General features: G+C 37.2%; 1 protein-coding gene across 12 annotated transcripts in view; it reads left to right on the top strand.

Moving 5' to 3' along the window:
• Nucleotides 1-18,969, top strand: part of PKHD1 (PKHD1 ciliary IPT domain containing fibrocystin/polyductin) — a 477,526-nt gene that overhangs the window by 408,418 nt on the left and 50,139 nt on the right. For 10 of the 12 annotated variants that reach the window (XR_005990304.1, XR_005990305.1, XM_041771518.1 and 7 more), the window contains one exon: nucleotides 17,551-18,565. The exons of 1 other annotated variant lie outside the window; for it this stretch is intronic. Coding sequence is in view for 9 of the 11 variants with exons in the window: in XM_041771518.1 (XP_041627452.1) it covers nucleotides 17,551-18,565 (1,015 nt within the window). In the remaining 2 variants the exon portion in view is untranslated. Of the gene's footprint in view, nucleotides 1-8,039; nucleotides 8,675-17,550; nucleotides 18,566-18,969 lie in introns of those variants that run through there. One more of the 12 variants, XM_041771588.1, reaches the window with a different exon arrangement.

The following is an 18,969-nucleotide window of genomic DNA, read 5'->3' on the forward strand; positions in this document are numbered from 1 at the left end:
CAGTGCTCATCCCGTCAAGTGTCCCCCTCAGTGCCCGTCACCCATAGAGAGCAACACTCTCACTAAATGGAGCCTCCTTAAGTGGTAGGTATAGTCTAGGTCAGAAAATGTCGGGCATTCAACCTTTCCTCTTAATACTACTTCTAAACCAACTCGGACCTTACCCTTGTTTGTTCTTTATGTCTGTGTACTTATTCGTTTCATTTGCTCGTATAAAACACAGATATTGTGTGATACCGAGTAATCAACTCCAGTTAACAGATAACCCCCAAATCTCAATTGTTCAACAAAAGGACAACTTTTTTTTTTTTTTCCCATTCACATCTCAGCCTAAAGAAGACTGGGTGGCTCCCTTGGCAGCTGTGATCCTGGTGGTGACTCAGGCATCTAGGCTGCTTTTAGTCTGACTCTGCTATTTTTTTTTTTTAATTTTATTTATTTATGATAGTCACACAGAGAGAGAGAGAGAGAGGCAGAGACACAGGCAGAGAGAGAAGCAGGCTCCACGCACCGGGAGCCCGATGTGGGATTCGATCCCGGGTCTCCAGGATCGCGCCCTGGGCCAAAGACAGGCGCTAAACCGCTGCGCCACCCAGGGATCCCTGACTCTGCTATTTTGGGGTCCCTACATTCAGCTTCAAGTCCAGTTTCTTTATTTGGAAAAAAGAAATGATAAAAACATAACTCTCAGCTTGGCATGATGACTAAGTAAAATAAGACATGATGAATGACTCCTTGAATACCTGGCCCATAAGGACACATCCATAGAATTTTGATGTTTCTTCCCTTTGACTGTAACAGGCTCTGGGACAGGAGCAAGACTTGCCAAGATGAGTAAGGTGGATATCTGTACTCAGATTGCTCATGATGAGTTCACTATCTGAAAAAGAAAACTTTTTTTTTTTTTTTTTTTGGTACTGGAAACTTGATTCTAAGTAAGTTCCATGACGGCAACTATCGTGACTATCTTTTATTTTTAACTACGTATTACCAGAGCCTAGATCATTATCAGGATAATTATTAATGTCCCAAATATAGTGTTAAATCAGTGCTTAAAATGGCAAACCTGTACAATGAAGTAGCTAGAAAATGATACTCAGTTCCTGTTTTCCTCTCATCACCCTCCCTTCCTCCAGAATTTACAAAGATTCAAGATGATAAGATAATGCATAGAATGATTATTGATTTCCTGATTCCATACCAGACTTCATCCAAATTGAAGAGTTCATCTTGAAGTATCCCTACATGTAAACCATAGTACATGACTGTTAATAATTTTTAAATCTTACATATAGTTGAGTATAACTAAAATTTTTCTTAATCAGTTATTCTTTCCCATGTTGAATCTCTAGATAGTGTTTATTGGTATCTATAGATATATTTTGCAGTACCTATTCTTATAGCTCCAGACACTACTTTGCCTCCAGTTTTTATACAGCCCTTGCTATGAATAAGCCATCTTGTCTGAGCTCATTGTGCATCTCAGTAGTCTAGTTATGTTTTGTTCCTCCAAATTAAGTTTCAAAATGTCCTTAAAACTCTTTTAGCCTGGTGAATTGTTTGTACCAGTTTTTAAGAGGAGCCATTGAACTTGAAAGGTAACTTGGAAGTAGCTTACCTGGGAGCCCCTGGTCCAATATCTTACTTGTAAAAAACCTAACAAATTCTTTGTTCAAATGACTGAACAGTACCAGGTTAACCTCATCATGTGTACTATCCACTCTCCCTCCTGGCTCATACCTATTGCCCTCAGTGGGAAGATTGCTTGGGTTGCTGCCTCTTTCAATTCCCTTTCCCCTGCAGTATGTCATAGACATTAATGCAGTTAACTTTTTTACAATTTTTCTGTAGGTAAATATCCATGTATATTGCTCTATAATGTATGATAAGTCAACTGAGATGCATGGTAGTCTGTTGTCAAAGTTATCAAGAGTAAGAAGAATATAAATCAGAATTGCCATCTTCAAACTAGTGTCCCTATCCATCAGATCACAGCACTTGTCTTGGCAAGATACCCTTTGGCTTTCCCTTTGATGGCTGACACTAGGAACATGATACTCTCGTAATGGCCTCTATCACTTCCTGCTTTCAAAGAGCAGTATCAGTGGCAGGCTATCCCATCAACTTGTACTTCTGTGAGGTTGAAAGAGACCATGTTGTTTTCTGCCAAAAAAAGTACCTGCTTCTTTTTCCCCCAAAGGAGAAGATCTGGACATAGCAAAATGAACAAGTAGAGCCAGCTGTATGCATTTTCTACTGTATCAGAACTGCCAAAGACCAAATGCAAGAACTCATTCTGAAAGACATCAGCGTGCCAATTCTGGGCTTACAGAAATCTTTTTCTCTAATTATTTCAACAATCTTCTGTACTCAATATATTGAAGAAATTTCATCTTTACATGGCAAGGAAGGCAGGTTTGTGGAGATTTGTGGAATAAGTTTTCAAAGAGCTTTAACAAAGAAGATTGATTCTCAGGTATTAGTTGAAGGAAATATTGAGATAAACTATATAAAGAAAATTTATGTTTAGAAGGGGAAAAATTCCAGCCAAATGTTGACTGAGAACTCAAACATTTCATGTCCTCATCATGTCTCCTGAGGACAAAAAAAGAGAATAAAGTCCTCTTATGCTTTTCATTCCCTTCCCTAAAGCAAGATATATTATGTATGTGCAGAGAAAAAGATACACATGAGAATAGTAAAGATTCTGTATCCATCAGAGTAGGCTAAGTTAGGATGTCATAATGCACAACTTGCAAATCTTGATAGCTGAAAATAACAAAGGTCTATTTCTTGCTTATTCTTCTTGTTTATCTCTGGCAGGGACCCAGGATGAGAAATAAGCCTCCATCTTGTACTTTGCTGCTCACTGCTTCAGAGACAAATATAGAACTCTTAGAGCAGGGATTGGCAAACATTTTTTATAAAGGGCCAGACAGTAAATATTTCCAACTTCAACTTCAAGTCCATAGAGCTTCAGTCACAATTACTCAAATCTGCTATTACAGTGCAAAAGTAGAGTTTACATTAGTTTATAATAGGTAAACAAGTGAATATGGGCTGTGTTTCAATAAAACTTTATTTACAGTAGCTAGTGGGCTGGCTTGAGCCTATGGCCTATGTTTTGCCAACTCTTTCAATTAAATTGTATGGCCCCCAAAAGTTCCTTGTTACCTCTGCTCAATGATTGATGACTAACAAATGATTCTACTCAACCACAGGAGGATAGGGAAGTACAAACCTGTCACTTCCTGTGACAAGCCTAACTTGTATAGATGTTGACACACATACACAGAAAATTATGAAGAAAGAGCTGAGCAGTTATTTTCATAGTTCCACAATGCTTGATGAAGCTACTGCTCTTTTAGAATTTCTTTGCCCTCTCAGTTTTCTCCTTAACTCAGCAAAACAGACTTTAAAAGGTAGCAGTGTTCATTTTCTATTTAAGAGGCAGTAGGAGTGGCCAGTCAATCACAACGAGCACTGCTCAGCTCTGTGTTTATTCATCCCTGGTGGTGCTGTGGGGTGCAATTATCCGGGGTTATCAGCTGCATAAAATCTTCACGTTTGCAACTCCAGCAGTGAATCAGGATATGCATCCTAGGAGCCGATCTTGGGAAAGGACTTGGATGTAGTAAGGAAGATGTCTTGTTACATGACATTCTTCAACAGTGAAGGTCCTAGGGCACAAAGTTATTTTCTCACAGACCAATTTTGGAGACATTTCCTAGATGTAGCATTGCAGCCTGTAACCTGGAGCAATGATAAGATGGGGTTGTCTGTTTACTTTACTATATATGGAGTCTCCATTAAGTCTATTTTACCACAGGATGATGTCACTTTATGTATTTGGTTTTCTAGCAAAACTCACCTCCCCAAATCACAGTCAACCCTATTTTGCCCGCTCCTGGCTCGTTATTGTTTTATAAAGCCAAATGGTTCCTTAACTTCGGTTGACATACTTCTTTCCATTTTTAGGTACTGCTCTAAAAGCAAAACTGAAAGAGTCCATTTAATTTTGCACAGTTCAATTCATTCATATTTCTGACTTTCTCCACAGAAACAGTTGACTAGATATAGAGAAATATATATCTAAGTGGATTTCTCAGTCAGTTAAAACAGACATTAGGAATTTACTGTGTAGGTAGTAGACTCTCTAAGTTGAACTATCTCTGTTATATTAATTATAATCTGCACCTTCTAAAATGTTAAGGCACTTTTGCATATTATCGCACAAACAAAACATGTTAGTGAAACATTTTAATAAATAACTTTTAAAAAGATAAAAACAGAGAGTGGGACATAGACTCTAAGATCTGTTGTTAGTTGGGGATAGCTCCAACTTTTATTCTCCTAATCAATGATTCTTCTATTGAGTATGAGAAAATTCTAGTGGCAAAAGTTACTTGACCATGACAAAGAGCACTACTTTAGAAAGAGTGAAAATAGCCTACAACTCAAAAAATATTTTCAAAATCCAGATGATATTTTTATTAACAATGTACTACATCGTATAATTAATTGCAATTGAGTTCAATGAAAGTACTATTATGGTTTTCCCCCACAGGTTTTAAATTTTATTTATATTATTTTATTTACTCATGAGAGACACAGAGAGAGGGGCAGAGGCATAGGCAGAGGGAGAAGGAGGCTCCTGCAGGGAGCCTGATACAGGACTCAATCCCAGGACCTGAGGATCACAGTTTGAGCCAAAGGCAGATGCTCAACCACTAAACCACCCAGGTGCCCCTCAGGTTTTAAATTTTATTTCCCAGATAAGCTGCCAATATCAAGCTATCCTAGAGAAGAGCTCTAGTGGTTTTAAACCACTATTATCCAAGTTTCTTTGTTTGGAATAATAATAATGACAACAATACATATTAAGTCCTAGCCACTCTTTGATCCTTTTATCCTCTTCTCCAGCCTCTGGCAACCACCGTTCTATTCTCTGCTTCTATGAGTTTGAGTCTTGTAAATACCTCATAGAAGTATTATCATGCAGTATTTATTTTTTTAAACTGGCTTATTTCACTTAGCATAATGTCCCCATTTATCATTTATGTTCAGAGCCCTTTAAAACACACTTAACTGTCACAGCTACCTTATGACATACCATTTTTCTTCCCACTTTGCAAAAGTGGAAACTGAGGCACAGTGAAGCTAAGTTACTTGCCTAAAATCACAGAGAGTAAGTATCAAAGTGAGGATTTGAATCTAGGCAGTTTGGACCAGAGTCCATAGGAATAACTATTGAGCTATAAGGTCTTTCACAGGGACATCTGGGTGGCTCAGTGGTTGAGTGTCTGCCTTTAGCACAGGGCGTGATCTCAAGGTCAGGGGATCCAGTTTCACATCGGGCTCCCTGCAAGGAGCTTGCTTTGCCCTCTGGCTATGTCTCTGCCTCTCTCTTTCTCTCTCTCTCTCTCTCTCTGTCTCTCATGAATAAATAAATAAAATCTCTTAGAAAACCCAAAAGACAAAAAAAAAACATCTTTTTTTTCACACCTGGAATAATGAGGAGGTTATTGAGATTCCAGTAGAGGAACGAAAACATTTAAGGACTTAAACCAACGAATCCATGTAACTGAGAAAAATCTTTTTTTTTTTTTTTGTACTTATCAGAATTGACCACAAATTCCCCAAAATAGACCACTTCATTTTACTGGGACTGTAGAAATAGAGGGAAAATGATGACCCCCCCCCCTTTCTTTCAACAACCTTTTTTGAATAAAGGAAACATGAAAGAAAAGGAAGCCCTCCTAGGCTCTGGTTTACTTTCAACAGGTAATCAGTGGGATGGGGTCACTATGAACTGCCTCCCTTGGTGTTTCTTTCATAAGTTCCTTTGGAAACTCTTTACCATACCTGAGTTCCCCTACGTGACACTCTTGCCTTGTGAAGAAGAGTAATATAAAATATCAGGCAAAGGGTTTGTATTCCCAGCCCAGATCTTTATCTCAGAATAAAAGAGGAAAATTTATCTCTCGTGAATCATGGGCACTGAGAAGCTGGGAACATTTTACTGGCAGGGAGGGTTGGCAAAAACAGTCCTAGTGGATTTCAAGTTTATTTGACTAATTCTTTCACCACTTGTCAAACGAAACTACTTTTGTTTAGGTAACAAAACAAGCTGTTTCCTCTGCCATTTCTCCAGTGAGTAGTATAGGCACTTGTGGCGAACACACATTACTGCTAACTGTTATGATGTTTGCTGTCAAATTCATTTATTTATACAACTGCTGTAAAAAGCCTGAGGCCCATAAGCAGCCATGAAAGATTTCAGAGTCATGGTGTGGGGTCATGAGAGGGAAAAAAAAAGTCTCCACTGGTTATGAGAAAGGAACTGACACAGGAAATGGTCACATATGGCGCAGATTTATTGTGTCCGGGGCTTCCCATTCAAATCTCATTACAGCCACAGCTCAGAGCTGGGCATGGCACAGTCACATTCATTTTAGTTTTGGCATCCAGCAGAATTACTGCTGCAGCTTCAGACTGAGGGCTGGAGAGGTGATAAGTTTATCATTCTGGGGAAAGAGCGTGCTCAGATTGTATTTGTAAAGAAGGCTGTTGGCTGCTCCTGACTTTAATCTAACCCCTGAACATCACTGTGGTCAAAATGGCAGGCAAGGGTTGCTAGCAAAAGGAAATCAGAGGGTAGAGAGAAAGGGGAAGTGAGGTGGAGAATATTACCAAACTAATGAAGGAAAAAAACTAAGATTAGATGGAAGGGTTGAAACCATCTTGCATTTTGCAGGGTTTTATTAATTTTTTGATTGGTGAAAAAAACAGACATTCTGCTTATAGACATGTATGTGTGTGTACATTTCTTTCTTGCACATATTTTCTAAGATCGTAGATAGTATATCTGCTTTGTAGCATTTTCTTCACCTGTAACCTCTCTCTTTCAACATTATTCATTATGAATACTTGCAACACTGGCCGGTGCTGTTTCAGACTAAAAGGCACTGAACGTTATTAATTTGTGATGAGGGTAGTACCAAAAAAGGCAAAAGGAGAGTGGGAAGCATCTTAAAGAATACTACTTTTTTTAGTATGGCTACTGTAGCAACTTACGTCTATTAGCACGTTTGTTTCCAACATTCATCATTTCATTTAAACCTATCCATCAGCCTATGGGTTGGATGCTATTTTCAGTCTCTTTTACAAATGAGTTAACTGGATCAGAAAGAGGGTAAGTAACTTGCCCTTGGTCTTGCAGGTAGAAAGTGCAATGCAAATCTCTCTGGCTAGAAAAATTGATGTCTTACCTACCAAGCTGTTTTTCCTGAACTTGCATTTGCTTTGGCTGTTTTCACTGTAGTAGTCAAAAAATAAAAGTCATAATCGAGACCATACCCATTGGTGTTTGCAGGGCAAATCATAATACAACAAAATAACAAAAATATAAAAGCATTTTTAGGTCACTTATTTTAAGTAGAAAATAGATGACATTTCAACTTAGTAAAAAAAATACAAAGTAGTCTTCTGGAATTGATTTGAATGGACTTATCTATAAAAATAAGTGTTGTTTATTTAAAAAAAATACAAACAGATTGATTCAGAAGAAGGATCTATTTGATATGTATCTAATGCTCATCCCTCATCTTCATTGTCTTTTTATCACATACTTTCATCTCCTGATCATTTTTCCCTCTCAAAGTAACACTTCTATTAAAAGGACCCAAATATTTGGAGATACTCATCAAGGGATCTTAGTAAAGATAGAAAGATCTTTCACCAAAGGCCATATGGGCATCCTGCTTCAGGTAATGGTTAGTTTTATATAGTTTTCCCTTTTTTTCAGATTAGGTTGGAAATGTATTCCCATCAAAAATAGACCTAAGTTCAAGGACTTTGGTGAGATTTCTCATGAAATTGTGGCAAATCCTATCATCTAGAGCCCCTGAAGTCCATCTCCCATTCTGTGTGCCTACAGAGGTGTGCATTTCTCATCTAGCACCTTCCTCTTCCTGTGCAGTATCTTCAGTCCTGTACTGCTATTTCCACACCAGGACCTCTCTTTTCTACCCCCTCAGGACTCCTACACATTGGAAGCCACTGCACCATGCGGATCACCAGCTATAAGAGTGCTGTCTTTTTCAGTAAGAATGATGCCAGAGGAGACTACATTCCTAAGCACCACTGTTCAATGAATTATGAAAGCCAAGCTGAAAATACCTTAATTTTGAAGCTTCCAGTCCTGAACTTTGAATACATAAATTTTTCAATTTAATAAACTTTAAATTTCTCAAATTACATTATCTTATAATGCCATCTGTGTATGTCACTGTACATATATACATATCTATCTTATCTCTTTTATGATTACTAGTACTACCATATTGTGGTCACTCAACAGAATTTACAGACCTCTAATTCTAAAGCAAGCCTATGTTTTCTGTCATCCATATTGAATCTATGATGCATAAGAACATCATTCTCAATTCACCTTACAGATAAAACGCACAGCCATTATTTCTGAAGTTAAAAAGATAAAACAGAACTCTTAGCAAGAATTCCTCATTCTAAAAAAGTGGATAGTTTTTGTCTATTATTTTTAGTATGACGAAAATGTTTCTTTCATATTTCTTTCCAAGATTTCAGCTACTCTCTTTGTATATTTAGGAACACAGCTCTGAGATTTTGGAGTCTCACTTCATAGCCCAACAACGTCTATAAATGGGGATAAATTCAACCTGTCTACACTTTATTTGATCTGTGGCCATTTATATTTGTTAAATTAGAAATAATGAGGTGTAAATGTTGTTTGACAGAAAAGAATTGTAAATGATTTCATTTCTTGAAAATAAGAGAATGATTATATATTTTGTTTTTGTCAAAATCTCCTATACTTTACTGTACCATGAATTGGGAAATCTATCACAAAATGGCTAAAAAAATTATTGAGGGAAATGGTGATGTTAACCTCGAGGAAAAAAAAATCATTAATGTTGATGTATTTCATTCAATTTTAAACATATAAATTTTTTCCTTTTGTTGAAAGGGGAAGATGGAAGGATTCTATGTGCCTTTGAGTCAAAACATTTATTTTAAAAATACTTTTTTTTTCTCTTTCCTTCTGACCCATTTTTCTAAATAAAGGATAGAGGTTGTTTCTTTTTTTCCCTTTTCTTTTAATTTTTTTTCCTAGCAAAGACGACCCCTTTGGCATATTTTCTTTTCAAATGTGAAATGAGGTGGAAAATCCTCATTTCACGACAGGAAGGACAAATATTGACACAAAGTTAATATTTGTTAGAACCCTGGAAGCAACCTGAGTATACATACATACTCACACACACACATACCTTCTTTTTTTCTCCTCCTTCACCAGACATACCTAATTCACTTTTTTTCTTGGTTGTTAGGTCTGAGGTCTCCAGTCAAGGGAGAGGAAGATGGAGGATATTGTATGTCTAGGACGTTCTAGGATGTTAAAGTATACACAAAGCCAAGTGTTCATGTGCACACATGCACACACACAAATACAACCTGCTTAATCTAATTTCCCCCACTTAGAGAAGAGCTTCTGGACTTTATCACTGTGCTTGTCCATCTTGAATGCAATAGCATATGCCAAGCCAATACTCACTGGTCACTCAGCATTTATTAAGTCCTGTCCACTCTTGCCTGTTTGAGAGGAATGCCCTGGGGTGACTGGGCGGCCGGCCCTGACAGGCTGTGTCACTTATCTCTTCACATTGATTATGAAAGTCAGCTGTGGCCAGACCTTGCTTTTTTTCCTCTTCTCCTCTCAGCCCCTCTTACAAGCACCCCTGCCTGGATTTTCATGAGGAAATAATCAGATTAGGCCTTTCACGGTGAGTTCATATGGAGTTCTCTTTCTCCAGTGTGCTACTAACTGAATAAACGTGTTTAGTGGTAAATTGTAAATGACATTATGATTACCAAAGCCAGCATGGGTTTCATTTAAAAGTGATCAGAATTGCAGACCACAAAAATTGTGACTGGCAGATAAGGCCATTTGGAGAAGTGGGAAAAGAAAAGACAGAAACAAGTGAGAAAGATAATCATTACTCAAAACTAAGCCTTCCCCAACTGAGAGAAGCAAGAGGGAAAGAAATCCAGAGGAAGAAAAGATGGAACACTGTTGGGAAGGGAAGCCAGATTGTCACCGTGAGCCTCTGCCAGCTGTGGCCAGGACAGTAAACGATGATGCCTGCTGGCCGTGTGCACACCCTTCTCTTAAGTCCCGTGTTTTCTCCCCTACAGTTAAGAACCATGCCCATTTAGCAGGAACCCTAATGCATTGCTTACATATGCTTTATTTTGCGTCACATTAAAATTAAAATACTAGAATTGATTAGCTCTGGAGATGACCTAGGAAAGTGGGTGGAAAGAGACTGATGAACCACCCTGTCTCTTAGTGCTAAATTCTGGAGGAATAAAAATAAAATTTCTTATTTATGAACACCAGGACTGCAAGTTTGGCTATAAAATAATAATCAATGTTACTTGCTGATAATCTTTAGACTGGTGCCTTTGTTAAATGTGTGGTTGTGTGTTTAGAGTTCTGGGATAGTATGCTAAAATATTAAGAAGACCAAGTGGCAATATAAAAAAGCAAATGGACTCTCACCAAATATATGATGTGACAAATAATAACCAATCACTGAAAACCTCTCCATAAGTTGCTCTCTCTCACTGTGTAGAGAGAACTCCTGATGATCGTGGTACTTCTTGGCCAGTATTACTCATCACAGCTGACTCTACAACTAAATACAACCCAAAGTGAAGTTATTTGGATTATGTTGCTTTTCTTTTCCCCTTTCTCCTCATTACTGTTACTACATAATTATGAGTTAAAATTGTGAGTCAGTTTTTCTGTCTATGAACTAGGGATAATAAACTTGCCACGGAGAAGTTTTAGGTAAAGGAGGTTATGGAAGGAAAAAGGAAGGGAGGAAAAGAAGAAAAAAGGAAGGAAAAAAATAGAGAAGGAAGGTAGGATCACCAATCTGATGGCTTGAGGATATCTTCGTAGGGAAGTAAATATTCCTCTACTATTCTAATCTCTATCCCATCCTGTTCCTCTTCCAGATACCACTTCCATTAGGCTGTGGACCTGCTGTCAGATATTTCTATACCTGAAACTCTCCTGAGCAACCATTTTATATTAGTTGAAACAACCATGAGATGATCATCTTCTGGCCAACAAGACTAATTTAAGCAGTAACTAGAGTCCCCAGTTGACAAGCTGTGAAATCCATAGAACCCTTCTGATAGTGTCCAACTTCCACACCACATTAGAGAGTATAAGGGTATAGTGTATTTTGCTTAGCATCCCTGCCTTCCGGCAGTCGCCATCAGAAGTCCACCACATGTTATTTACACCTCCAGAATACACATGTCTTTCCTGATCATTCATGAGGTCAACCAACCTTTGACTCTTTCTCCAAATCTTGCTCCTGGTGCTATGTGAAATTAGCTCTGAAATTAGATTCAACAAACTGCTTTCTGTTTTCATAGTGTTCTTTAACCCTTTTGCCTCAAGCCTACCTATTATCACACTCTCAAACCTTCACATTTCAATGTTATTCACATGCCCTATGTCATATCCCTTAAGCAAAAACCCCTGCTTCTCTGTGGCTGATGTCATTAGGCTCACTACCTGTGTCATATTGACATGGTAGGCATTGCTTTTCAGTCCCTGAAAGCCACTGAAACTAGTTTATGGTTTCCTTGTCCATTCTAACTATGTCATCACTCTTATTCCAGGTAAATAACTCATCTAAAACCTTGACTTCTGTAAAAATAAAAACTAAGACCAGGGCGTGATCAACCAAAGGCTCTTTACCTAGATTTGCTATATCAAGTGAGTTAGCCACCATCACTTGCATTTGGCAGAGGCTCAAAGGCAGAGAGAGTGAGAAAGCTTTATGGTGGAAAAAAGGAAAGATTTCAGGTATATCCTGATTGGGTGCTGTTTTTGGCATGGGGAAGCTGGAGGTAGGCTACTTAGAAATGTGACATCCTATGCAATTGATTAGAGGGATGTGTTTGGCTTTCTTCATTTGGTCCTCAGTTGGACAGTTGGACAGGGGGAAGGAAACTGGGGAAGTTGACAATTATTAATCAGGTGCTAGCTATTTGGGGCTGATTTTTTCAGAGGTTATTTTTTGGTCATCCTGGACTAGATACAGATAGAAATGTGACCTTCCTCAACTGGTTGTGCTAATAACAAACCGGTTTCTTGGCCTGGTCACTACTGACTATGAATCAGAGTTCTGTTTTCATGTATGGTATGGCTATTGTCTGTTGGAATATTCAGTCTCTTACTGTTCATCTCATCTTCAAGGCTTCTCTAGGAGAATACCTGGCACAGACAAAGTCTTCCATAAATGTTGGTTGCTGTAATATTTTTTCAAATATTATTTGTATATAACATCCCTTACTTCATTTCTCTCCTTTTATAGCAGAGATGTGCTATGCTTCATATGATTGGTTTTTTGAAAATATCTTTAATACCTGTGACCCTCTGCCCCTTCTTCTCAGTCACAGGCAGAAACCTAATCTCAGTGAACCCAGTCATCCTGTTTTCCCATGATATCTTATTAAGCATATCCAAGGCATTTGCTCATTGGCTCTCTACAATCCAGGCTGACTTACTGTGAAGGTGGTAAAGTTGAGGTTTCAGGGTCTTTGCTTACACAGGCCACTATCAAGATTCCAGAAGGAATGCTAGCAATGAGTTTGCATGGCCCTATGTTTTTTTTAAGGTTATTTATTTATTTATTCATTCATTCATTCATAAGAGACACAGAGACAGAGAGAGGCAGAGACACAGGCAGAGGGAGAAGAAGGCTCCATGCAGGGAGCCCAACATGGGACTCAATCCCAGATCTCCAGGATCACGCCCTGGTCAGAAGGCAGCCCTAAACTGCTGAGCCACCTGGGCTGCCCATGAATGGCCCTATGTTTTTTTTTATTTATTTTTATTTATTTATTTTATTTATAATAGTCACAGAGAGAGAGAAAGAGAGGCAGAGACATAGGCAGAAGGAGAATCAGGCTCCATGCACCGGAAGCCCGACGTGGGATTCGACCCCGGGTCTCCAGGATCGCGCCCTGGGCCAAAGGCAGGCGCTAAACCGCTGCGCCACCCAGGGATCCCCTGGCCCTATGTTTTTTGTAAAATTTGCAAATTTGAGGTATTTTAATGAAAATTTAAGCTAACACTCTCCTGGCTCTAAATTCTCCTCCATCATAAGCACTGAGAGGGTGGGTAACAATGGATACAAGCATTTTTAAGATCTAGCTAACAGAGAATTGAGCTGGACACGCACTTGGTATGGGTGCAAGAAGGTCTGTTTTTTGTGATTCGAAATCACTTCTATATAAAGTTCTTACTAGCCATTTATGTCAACTTGCCCATGCTGTGATAAACAGGAGCCAGACCCTGGGTCTCCTGTGTTACTAAATGTATCCTAAGGCATGAGAAGAAAGTGAGAGGTGGAGGAGAAGTAGGTTTTTTAATTGACCGTGCCACAAAAGTTATTCTATAAAAAGCTATTCAAATATTACAGCTCATACATGAGGAAAACTTCATAAGAAATTTTTCCACATTTGACAGTTCTAAACATGTGGGACAGAAAAACACTCTTTCATAAGCTGAAAATATAATTAGTAGATTATTTATTACAGATTTTTTACAGTGCTATTCCTAGAATAGCAAAAATTGTAGGGTGTATGATTTTGGAGGAAAAGTATTTCATTTGTTTTATATTTTGTCAAGAAGACCTGAAACAAAGAAGTAATTTAAGTATTCTTTTTACTTACGTTGGATCAAATGTGTTTGTCTTCCATCTTATGGGGGTATAGGAAGGAAGGCATGGGGGATAATATTTTATAATAACCAATGTTTCATGAAACTTTTTTTTAATGTAACTTAGGAGATACTAATTATTGACTTTGTGGAGGTCATGGGAGTAATTCTCCAACCAAATGTCTCAGCATCAGAAAGCATGTGTTCCTTTTAGTGAGACGTTCACACACAAAGCTTCAAAACACACACAAAAAGGAATACATTAGGAATAGAAACAATGTGTGTAATTGGCATTGCACTACTCTGAATAAGGAAGTTAACTACGTTTAAATAAGAAAATAATTCCTACATATTTGAGTAGCCATATGTGCTTAGCATTTAATCTTTATCACATCACAACGCTTGATAATACAGAAAGGCAACTCACTCCTAACAATGAAGAGAGAAGAGACATAGTAACAAAATCTTCCTGTTGACAGGTTAAACATGCACAGGGAATTCAGTAAATGTTTCTTGAATTTCTTGCCTGGTTTTTGAGGTTCATAATCTAACTCCTACAAAATTCCAACAGGTTATAAAAATTTGACGGTGACTTCTATTCTATCACCTTATACCTGAGCTTGCTTTGTAAAATAAAATAAATTGTAAAAAAAAAATTCTTTGTAAAAGAATATTTGAATCACATTAGAAATCCTCCATTTTTGTTATTTTAGCTTTAGAAGGCACTTGCCATCAGGAATAGAAATAAATACTCATTTTTCTACATGTGTATTTATATAATGAGTTAGTATAGGAAAAAATGCTTTGTCATAACATAATTCTTTTGCAAACAAATCAATAATGTGTTTAGGAACATAAGAAAATTCATATAAATATAATCAGCCATAATTTCAATCTTATGGTTTCATATGAAATAGATGGATTTCTCAGTGTATTGAGCTTTGTCATATATTAAAGGGGGCGAGTCTCATAATAAATTTTTGTAGTATATTCTGTTATTGTTGTCATATGTTGGTTTAAAATATATTCAAGCTATAGAAAAATAATCTTATAACTAGATACCTGGAAATAATTGATAAAAATTATTATTTTTTTAAAGATGTTTTTTAAAGATTTTATTTATTTATTCATGAGAGACAGAGAGAGAGAGAGGCAGAGACACAGGCAGAGGGAGAAGCAAGCTCCATGCAGGGAGCCTGACGTGGGACTCAATCCAGGGTCTTGAGGATCACACCCTGGGCTGAAGGTGGTGCTAAACTGCTGAGCCACCTGGGCTGCCCTAAAAATTATTTTAAAAATAAGAGTTTTGAAAAGGACATTATACATCAGTCAACTAATACATATTAAGAAGCATCTAAAAAAAAAAAAGAAGCATCTACTGTGTTTGAGTTATTGTGTTAAGCCCTGTGGTAATAGGAGATATAGTCCCTCACCTTGAGAAATAACCCCTTAGAAGCACTGACACTTACAAATTCTGTGTAACTTATCAAACTACTTATAGTTAGTAGCAGAGAATGATTGAGAATTGTATCAAATAAGAGAGTGATTAGTTTAGTTAGGGATAGTTCCTAAAATTTAGCAATCTGTAGAGATCACTTTAAAAGATGTTATATCTCCTGAATCAAAACCAGGAGGAACAAAAACAGACATCTATAAAACTGGATAGAATGTGAATGAATAATTGACATCAACATGGCTAAAAAAGAAAAAAAAAAAACGTGTTAAAAGAAGGAGAGTCGGCTGTAAAGTTTAGAAAAGGAAAGTAGTGTGATTTTTCTTTTTTTAGGAAGGCCCCCTAAATATCTCATTTCAAAAGGATATATCTATAGTAGAGCTGTTTATCAGAATCTCAGGGCACAATTTCCATATCTGTTAAGATCATGGAATTAATTCCCTTCATATTGGTTCCATGTTTTTGAAAATAATTCTTGATTTACATTAGGGTTTCCATATTATATGACCATAGGGAGAAAACATATTATGTTAAAAGTGACCCTTCTTTTATGTTTGATAATTGAATCTCTACTTAAATTAATAATTTAGTATTCAATTTAGTGAATTCAATTACTTTAAAGAGTTATTATAATTTGAATTTTCTGTTTTATTCTGTATCTGATTTCTTTTTGTCTATTTCATCTACATTGTTGAATTTGTTAGCATGAAGTTTGTTTTAGTAGTTTCTTAACCTTTGTCTGTAGGATCTGTAGTAATAACCACTCATCCCTGAAACTGGTGATTTATGCTCTTCCTTTTTATCTTTATCAGTCTAGTGAGTGGGTTAAATAATTAATTAATATTTTCCAAGAATCAAATTTAGCTTTGTTCACTTTTATTTTTGCTTCTTTGTTTCTTTCTTTTCTATTTCATTGATTTCTGCTGATATATTTATTATTCCTGTTCTTCTATTTACTCTGGATTTGCTTTGCTTGTTTTCTAAATTTGTAAGGCAAAACCTTAAATCCACAAATTTTGATGCTAAGATTTCATTATTATTCAGATGGAAACATTTTACAATTTCCTTCATAATTTTGACTATTGTTGCTATTATTATTGAGGCAAAATTAAACCATGTGGCCTACTCCTGAAGCAACATGTTGGTAATTAATTTTATGGATATCAAAGGCAGCTTTGGCATAGATTTCTAATCATATCATATGGAAGGAAGGAAATAGGAGAAGGCTAGATTATGCCCAAATGTAGTAATTTGATTTTTTGGTTCCAATCCTGAGGCTAAGTAGGACTAACGGATAATGCTATTTCTCTAAACGTCTTGATTAGCCCCAATCATCCTCAACTTGGGCTCTATTTAGTATCAATACCCCCAAATTACTACTTTATTCTTTTCCTCTTCTTGTATTTTTAAAAAATTCTTCATATTTAGAGAAAAGAGAAAATGAAGACAATCATATAGTCTGACATCCAAACTTTTTCACACCCTTTCACAGTATACCTCTTCAATTTTAACACCTCCATATGGGCACCTGGATGGTCAGTCAGTTAAGGATCTGCCTTTGGCTCAGGTCATGGTCCCAGGGTCCTGGGATGGAGCCCTATGTCGGGCTCCCTGCTGAGCAGGGAGCCTGCTTCTCCCTTTCCTCTACTCTCCTTTCACTTCCCTCATGCTCACTGTCTCTCAAATAAATAAATAAAATATTTTAAAAAATACACATCCATAAATTATTCCTTCCAGCCCCCTCAATCTACCTCTTTTTTCATTGACTGAAATATTATTATCTCCTTCTCCCCTATCCTTTTTCTGTTATGGAGGCCTTATTGATTATTCCTTTTCCTTAATTATTTGACTCAATTCTTTTTTTTCACTGAACTATTATATCCATTATTACTCTTGATTTTTATTTATTTATTCATGAGAGACAAAGAGAGAGAGAGAGGTAGAGACGCAGGCAGAGGGAGAAGCAGGCTCCATGCAGGGAGCCCGATGCAGGATTTGATCCCGGAACTCTGGGATTATACCCTGAGCCAAAGGGAGATGCTTAACTGGTAAGCTACCCAGGCATCCCCATGATTACTTTTAAATAATGTATATTATGTAACATGTACACTTAGGTTATCAATAGCTGTTATTTAATGTATGTACCCTTTCATATTTTATCCAGAGTTCTTTACACACTCAGTATCTAGCACACTTAAGAGTTCAATAAATGTTTTGTGAAGTTACAGATGATAATAAGGATGATAGATTGCAAATTATCTTTGAGAGATTGTGGTTTGTATATTACTTATTTTCTTTTATTTTATAGGTACATTTAGAGAAGAACAGAAATGTACATACCGAGCCCTGATTCAAGGCTACATCTGCAAACAGTCTGACCAAGCAATTCTAATTCTTGACAATGCTGATGCCACTTGGGCAATGCAGAAGTTATATCCAGTTGTATCTGTTACTCGTGGTTTTGTCGACACCTTTAGTAGTGTAAATGCCAATGCTCCCTGTTCTACTTCAGGGTCTGCATCTACTTTCTATTCCATTTTACCTACCAGGGAAATCACCAAGGTCTGCTTTGTGGATCAGACTCCCCAAGTGTTGCGTTTTTTTCTCTTGGGGAACAGAAGTACCTCCAAGCTTCTTTTGGCTGTATTCTACCATGAACTTCAGAACCCCCGTGTTTTCATAGGGGAAAGTTTCATTCCACCCATTATGGTTCAATCAACTTCCTCATTGCTAGATGAGTCAATTGGTTCCAACTATTTCAGCATCTTGGATAACCTCTTGTATGTTGTCCTACAAGGACAGGAGCCCATTGAAATACACTCAGGTGTCTCTATTCATTTGGCCCTCACTGTGATGTTTTCACTTCTAGAAAAAGGCTGGGAAATCATCATCCTTGAAAGACTAACTGACTTCTTGCAGGTTAGCCAAGATCAAATCAGGTTTATTCATGAGATGCCTGGCAATGAAGCAACCTTAAAGGCCATTGCTGACAATAAAGCAAAGAGAAAGCGCAATTGCCCAACTGTGACTTGTGCTGGTTCTTACAGAGTCGGTCAACGAAGACCTCTTATGACGGAAATGAGTTCATATAGGGTCCCATCACCAACCATTATGGAAACTGCCTCAAAAGTGATAGTCATTGAAATTGGTGATCTGCCAACAATAAGGAGCACTGGACTGATTTCATATTTAACAAGTAACAAATTACAGAATTTGGCTCACCAGATTATCACTGCTCAACAGACCGGAGTACTAGAGAATGTTCTGAATATGACTATTGGGGCCTTACTGGTAACTCAGCCAAAGGGAGTCACTGACTATGGGTGAGTACTAATTATGATAACATCTAGACAAGGGCTGATTTCTTGGGCACATATTGCAAATGTCAGTCGACTTCCACTGAATCACATAACCTGTATGCTTCTTAAGATAAGAATAAAAACTTAGAGAGTCACTTACAGACTTAATTCTCAATTTAAAATTTTTTTATTAAATCTATATTTTTCATGACTATTCTATATTTTGTGTAGTTGAAAATGTTCTATTTTGGTATCTCAAAGTGAAAATCATGTAGGAAGAAATTTTTCCAAAGCAGCTTGTTTTCAGTTCATTTGTTCATTCACTTATTCATGTAATGAATGTAAGTGGTAGGCTAGATTCCTGGATTGCTAAGGTGAAACAGATATGATCTTTGCCTTAAGGTACAGAAACACTACCTATCACAATT

The sequence above is a fragment of the Vulpes lagopus genome, chromosome 1 (genome assembly GCF_018345385.1).
Source record: "Vulpes lagopus strain Blue_001 chromosome 1, ASM1834538v1, whole genome shotgun sequence".
Lineage (NCBI taxonomy): Eukaryota > Metazoa > Chordata > Mammalia > Carnivora > Canidae > Vulpes > Vulpes lagopus.